This window comes from Trachymyrmex septentrionalis, unplaced genomic scaffold (assembly GCF_001594115.1).
Source record: "Trachymyrmex septentrionalis isolate Tsep2-gDNA-1 unplaced genomic scaffold, Tsep1.0 scaffold131, whole genome shotgun sequence".
Lineage (NCBI taxonomy): Eukaryota > Metazoa > Arthropoda > Insecta > Hymenoptera > Formicidae > Trachymyrmex > Trachymyrmex septentrionalis.
The window spans coordinates 1,248,126-1,254,801 of NW_017304450.1; the positions used below are offsets into that span (position 1 = coordinate 1,248,126).

General features: G+C 34.0%; 1 protein-coding gene across 1 annotated transcript in view; it reads left to right on the forward strand.

The window, feature by feature from the left end:
- LOC108757059 (zinc finger MIZ domain-containing protein 1) overlaps positions 1–5,237 on the forward strand; it is a 6,091-nt gene extending 854 nt beyond the window's left edge. The window contains exons 2-9 of the mRNA XM_018501356.1: positions 240–575; positions 822–1,476; positions 1,755–2,098; positions 2,367–2,552; positions 2,644–2,786; positions 2,871–3,360; positions 4,741–4,980; positions 5,103–5,237. Of these exons, the coding sequence (XP_018356858.1) occupies positions 240–575; positions 822–1,476; positions 1,755–2,098; positions 2,367–2,552; positions 2,644–2,786; positions 2,871–3,360; positions 4,741–4,980; positions 5,103–5,237 (2,529 nt within the window). The remainder of the gene's footprint in view (positions 1–239; positions 576–821; positions 1,477–1,754; positions 2,099–2,366; positions 2,553–2,643; positions 2,787–2,870; positions 3,361–4,740; positions 4,981–5,102) is intronic.
- Positions 5,238–6,676: the final 1,439 nt, after the last annotated feature.

The following is a 6,676-nucleotide window of genomic DNA, read 5'->3' on the forward strand; positions in this document are numbered from 1 at the left end:
TAGTGTGTGTGTGTGATGATACTATTTCGTAAAAAAGTAAATTTGCGATCATAATAGTTGATGTGTTAAATTACTGAGCGATGGACGATTACTTGAAAATGAATCTCTTATAATTTCGTAAGAAAGTATACTTTCAAAATTTACGTGCCATATGATATTTGATATCTTTCGTAAATTATTTACTGCTTTAGAACTCTATGAACTTTTAAATAAAGATTCATGTCAATCGTTATTATTAGATGCAGAGCCAACATGGAATACCCCACCAAACGTACAATGCGGGGTACGGCCAAAGAGGACCAATGGCAGGAATGGGGCCAGTCGGGATGAACAACTTTAACGGCATGGGCACGATGAGCCCTATGCACACTATGAATTCCATGAATTCGATGAACAGTATGAATGGCATGAACTCGATGAATCCTATGACAATGGGAGCAATGAACGGTATGAACGGTATGAGCGGTATGAATGCTATGAGCGGAATGACACCCATGAACTCCATGAGTAACATGGGTAACGTAGCCATGAACAACATGATGGGACCCAACAATATGCAAATGAACAAGATGCAGGTATTTATCTAGACGCCTAATTCATAAAATGTAATTCTAAATGTACTTAGCTGCGTCTCTCAGTTTTGCCGTGATTCGCCAAGAGATAAATTATTATTGAAATTTATTTGTTCTGCGTAAATATGTTGTACCAAATCTTTTTTTCACTACGATTATTTCTAGCTTGTCACAGTAGCGTGTATCTCGGCTAACGGAAGGCGCGTTTCTGTTCTTCCTGATAACAATACCGTATCTTTGCGCTTCTAGGTTCAGCCGCATCAAGGTTATCCGCGGAGATTAGCGCCTTATCCGAACCCAGCTATGCATATGCAAAAGCGACAGCAGGTACCGTATGCTGCTCAGAATCCGGCGGCTATGCAGCAGGGTTTCAACGGCATGACAACGGCCCCGACCTATCCGAATGCCTATCCTACCGGAACGAGGCCAAATTTTCAACAACAGTATCAGTCTATGCAAACCATGAATCCCACGGCGGCCGGTTTCGGACCTAATACGATGATACGAGGAACGAATATGAGGCAAACAGCGCCGACTTACAATACCCCGCCTCAGACGGCCGCCGTGGCAAACCAATACGGCTATGGTAGTAACGGCGTTCCTGGTGTCTGCATGGTTCCACCTACCTCGGTTAGTAACCAGTTCGTCGGTCATCAGCCGAACGCGGGATACGGTGGCAGTAATGCGTCGTACGGCGCGTCTGCCGTGGTGACCAGTCAGTATCAACAAGACGTGGTCTCGATGAGATCGACGAATGGGGGCAACGTGAATTATCAGCACAGTCCCATTCCCGGCAATCCGACACCACCGTTGACACCCGCCACTAGCATGCCGCCTTACATCAGTCCGAATTCAGATATCAAGACTAATTTCAACGAGATGAAATCGCCCGTTAACATTCAGAGTGAGTGAGATTCTAGGCTTTGATTTTAACATAACATTTACAGCTGGTAGTCTTGAGTTAGAAATTATATCAACAGAAGAGATCGAATTAGATGCACAATATCCATTTTTCTAGTTCCGAATTACAGAATAATGTATGTTATATGTAAAATTGAAAAATTTAATGCGCACGGCATATAGATGCTTTTTTTTAAACATTTATTTGCGAAATATAACGCATTTTGCATTATATATAAATACTTTAAAACGGCTATATTGGGATTTTGCTATTTGTTTCAGATGACGAATTGAGACTAACATTCCCCGTAAGAGACGGCATAATTCTTCCACCTTTCCGCCTAGAGCATAATTTGGCTGTTAGCAATCATGTATTTCAACTAAAGTCCACGGTGCATCAAACGTTAGTGTGGCGATCAGATTTGGAGCTACAGCTTAAATGTTTCCACCACGAAGATAGACAAATGAACACGAATTGGCCGGCGAGTGTGCAAGTCTCCGTTAACGCAACTCCTCTCGTAATCGACCGCGGGGACAACAAAGCTTCCCATAAGCCTCTTTACTTGAAGGACGTCTGTCAAGCAGGAAGGAACACAATACAGATTACCGTATCTGCATGCTGTTGTGTAAGTTTGAGGATATCAATAATTAAACGATAGCGTTTACGTAATTCGAAGATAAGATGTTCTTTGCATTGTGAATTGTACATTTAAGAACGAGTATTCATTTCACGTAGATAGATTTTACATATTTTATCGAGTTTATCTACGTAAGATGTGTACATGTCTATTTATTAATTATGAACTTAAAATCACTTTCCTTTTTTCCTCTTTTTTAACTTATAATTACATTCTTTGTGGAGAATACATATTATGATATTATAATATATTACAGTCGCATCTGTTCGTACTTCAATTGGTTCACCGACCTAGTGTGCGAAGTGTACTTCATGGATTACTACGTAAGAGGTTGTTGACGGCAGAGCACTGTATAACGAAAATCAAAAGAAACTTCAGTAATACCATGTCAAATAATGGCATGCAATCGGAAAAAGATGTAGTGGAACAAACAGCACTAAAGGTAAAGTTCACAAAAGCATTGAATAATACTTAAAAATCCTATAACTCTGCAATATCGATAATATTTTAAATCATTCGCATCTTATGTGCAGGTACTCTTAAAATGTCCTATTACCCACAAACGCATTACACTGCCAGCTAGAGGACATGAGTGCAAGCATATACAGTGTTTCGATTTGGAATCATATTTGCAAATGAATTGTGAACGAGGTAACTGGAGGTGTCCAGTATGTTCGTAAGTATAACTAAATCATCAATCTTTATTCTGATGCATTTATTAGAATTTAAAAAATGAAACAAATTGTCGCATATTTTACAGAAAATCTGCACAGCTGGAAGGTCTAGAGGTTGATCAGTATATGTGGGGTATTTTGAATACATTAAATACCACGGAAGTTGATGAAGTGACGATAGACTCACTCGCTAATTGGAAACCTGCGAAGAATTTAACTGGTATTAAATCCGAAGAAGAAAATGATTGTAAGAGAACAACCAAGGCCATGTCGCCAGGCAGTATGAATATGCCAACTATGAATAATTGGGATATGAATCAAGCTATGAGTCCTTATATACCACCCGATATGAACAGTATTGTGAGCGGTTCGATGATGAACAATACATCTTCCACGTATCCGAATAATAGCATAAACCATCGAAACACGTCCGGTGGAACCTACGAAATAAATTCTGGGACAAATACTATTGGCAATAATGATTATGTCAGTGGAACGGGTCCGCTTTCGCACTTAAACGAATCCGTTAATTCTTTAGATCCTCTCAATGCCATGGAGAAATCACTTAATGACCAGGTACGTGATTTAATGTCGATTACGCTTGAATAATAGTTATTTCGAAATACATAAAAATGGTGGCGAAATATTAATCATTCGCTGGCAATGTTCGACATTTAAGACACAGTAAATTTTTTTATTGTAAATTATAAAAGAATGGATAAACGATGGGATTAAAAACTTAATAATTTCTATCTTAAAAATTTAATAATGTTGAGATTATATGTATGTACAAAGATGCCAATTGTTTGTTCTTCAAGATTACGAGAAAACGATGTGTTTATGACCTTCAGTGACCTAAGTTGAAGACCGCACTAATATTTTATACAAATAAAAATTTGGATTTTTTTCGTATTTTATATATTTTCTGACGTTTATTTTAATGAATATATAAAGGTTTTATTTTTAAAATAGAATTTTTAGTTTCATTTTTATATCATTTTTTTCACTAATGTCATTGTAAAACTCAACAGACAATATTTACGGAGATATTTAGAAAATATTTGAACGAGCTTCTTTATAAAAACTTGATAAATTAGAAAAAAAAATGTTTATTTTGCTACTAATCAAATAATGGGAAAATTTATGTACTACTTAATTCCATAATTCAGGAAATAGTTGAAATTGAAGAAGAATCTCCTGAAAACAGATTTGATAAATTAGAGATGATAGGAAAAAGATGATAGGAAAATTATGTTCTGTGTCTTATGTACAAATCTATTATAGCGGAGCTATATAGAGGAGCATCGTATACATCATAGATTGAGCCATACAATATTTTTATTTTAGTATTCTTGTATTGTCTTATTTTGATTAATTAAAATAAACGCAATTTAATAATTAATTTGCTGTAAAAGTTTGTTTAAAAAAAAACTTGATTTTTTTATTCATTAAATTTTCACATTTCTAGATGCTCAATCAAATAATTCATCTTTTTAAAATCAACATTATTTTACTATTTCATCTGAAGTACATATTTTCAAGTATCAATTATATCTTAAAAAAATTTGTTCGATAGCACACCCTAACAAACTGTAAAGAAAATATAAAATAATATAAAATTATAAAATTATATTGTATATATATATAAAAGTTATGAATTTTTATAACCAATATCACTTTTTTTACTTCTTACTTTGATTTAAGTCTGTAAACAAAGAGAGATACTATTTCCTGTTATAATAAAAATTCATTCTTAAAGGTTTCAAAAGTAGGTATACGAGATTTTTTTAGATTTTTATGCATAATAATTTTGAATAATAAAAACAATTTGCTGTAGACCTCAATGTTTATCTTATTTAGCGGACCAAGATTAAAAATTTTACATTGCCGGTGGATGTTAAATTTGACAAGTACTACTACATTCGACAAATGTTAAATCTGATGTATGCATCACAGATGCCTCATACTCCTCATACGCCACACACTCCGCAATCTACTCCTCACACGCCGGCTGGTGGTGCCAGTGGGCCACCGAGCGTTCCGCCCGCGTCGCAAGAATCCACAGGAAACCACAACACCTCCGGTAATACGAGTACAACCATAAATAACGACACCGCTGCAGACATACCGTCGGACTTAAATTTCGATCCCGCCGCAGTTATAGATGGAGAAGGTACCGGACAAGAGGCGTTAAATGTAAGTACTTTGCATTGTTTTAAATTATCACGTCATATCTTTGCAGACCGAAATATTTTTAAATCGAAATCGCGTTTTACAAATTTGTTTAATAATATATTATTTACTATTTTTATTTATAGCTTTTGCCAGACAATGTGGATGCAATGGAACTTCTGTCGTATCTCGATCCACCGGATCTAAACACTCCACCTAGTAGCGGAGCTAGCAGTGGTAATCCTTCCTCTAACGATGATATATTGGCACTCTTTGAATAAGAAAAAAATAAAATAAAAGGCGAGTGATTCTCTGATTCGTAAAGATGTAATCAAATTGTGACCCTTCCACTTTATAACGAAGTGATAAAAACGAGAAAACATCTTGCTGCAAACGTTCTTTTGACTACAGTATACTTTCGTGCAAATTTCTTAGAATCCTGTGGAATGAACGAAATTGAACAAGACATTCAATTTTTATCTCTGATAAGAGAATAAATTCGGAAGTTTATTGTATATGAGCGCTTGTGGTAAAAAACATTCAATTTTATTGGGGTCAACTGTGGGTGCTCTCACCTAATCAATGGTACAAATAATCTTAATTATAATTATAATATTCCTATTAAAATTAGAGTTAAAAGGCTAGGATTAAAAAAATGATTTTTAATGATAATACGGCAAACACCATATTATTTGTAAAGACATTATTGCATGAGAACAGCATTATCGATATTGTATATATTATTGAAAGATATGTTTTTGAGAATACAGAAAAAAAGAGCGTGTTAAATGAACACGCTAGACAAATATTCCAGAAATGATTTTAAAAGATTTTATTTTAACTATATGTTTAAAATAAATGATATTGTAATAGATATTCAACTATTATTATAAATGATGATATTAGAGTCAATAGAAGATATTTAAAAAATTATTGTTAGTTTGCTTTGGGTCTGTCTCATAAGATGGGATTTTTATATATTTCTTCATGTGTTTATTTCATTAAAATAAATTATACTAATAGATGAAACTTTGTTTTGTTGGATTGTTTATGAACATGACATTTGCTCGAAAGAAAAATTATGCTGTGTTCATTTATGTATAATGTTACGAAATATTTCAGAATGTTGTTGGTGCAACAATGTCTTTATACTCGAAAATCGGTCTATTTGCATTCAAGGCTATGATAGACCTATGTCGCAACAGAAAAATACTTGTACAGACCTACTTTTGTAAATAAATTTTAATCGAGATAAGAGTAAGATATTCATCGGTTGGGAATTTCCCGCCTATTGACGAATATTGTGCATATAGTGTTCCTTTCCTTTAGGTTGTAGCACAACAGATGAAAATGAATAAACTAGGGGATATCGGGCTTCACACTGGAAATTTAATAAGATGTGATGTATCTCCCGAGATAGAAGTTATAGATGTGAAATAAAAAAAAATATTAAAAGGTATTGATTTAAATAAAGTTTTTAAAAGAAGAATTTTCAGGAGATATCTTCGCTCCATGTAAGGATATCTTTATATGCACATATGTTTTTACTGTTGTAAATAAATGACAAAGATAAAAAATGCATGTGCATATATATTATTTCAGAAACTTTAATATTTTAAATGTTTTTTAATTATTTCCAAAATTTCTCTTTTGCATTAATACAATTTCCAAAGTGTAACTTTGAATCAGAAATATTTTATTTTAGACAAAATTTGTATAC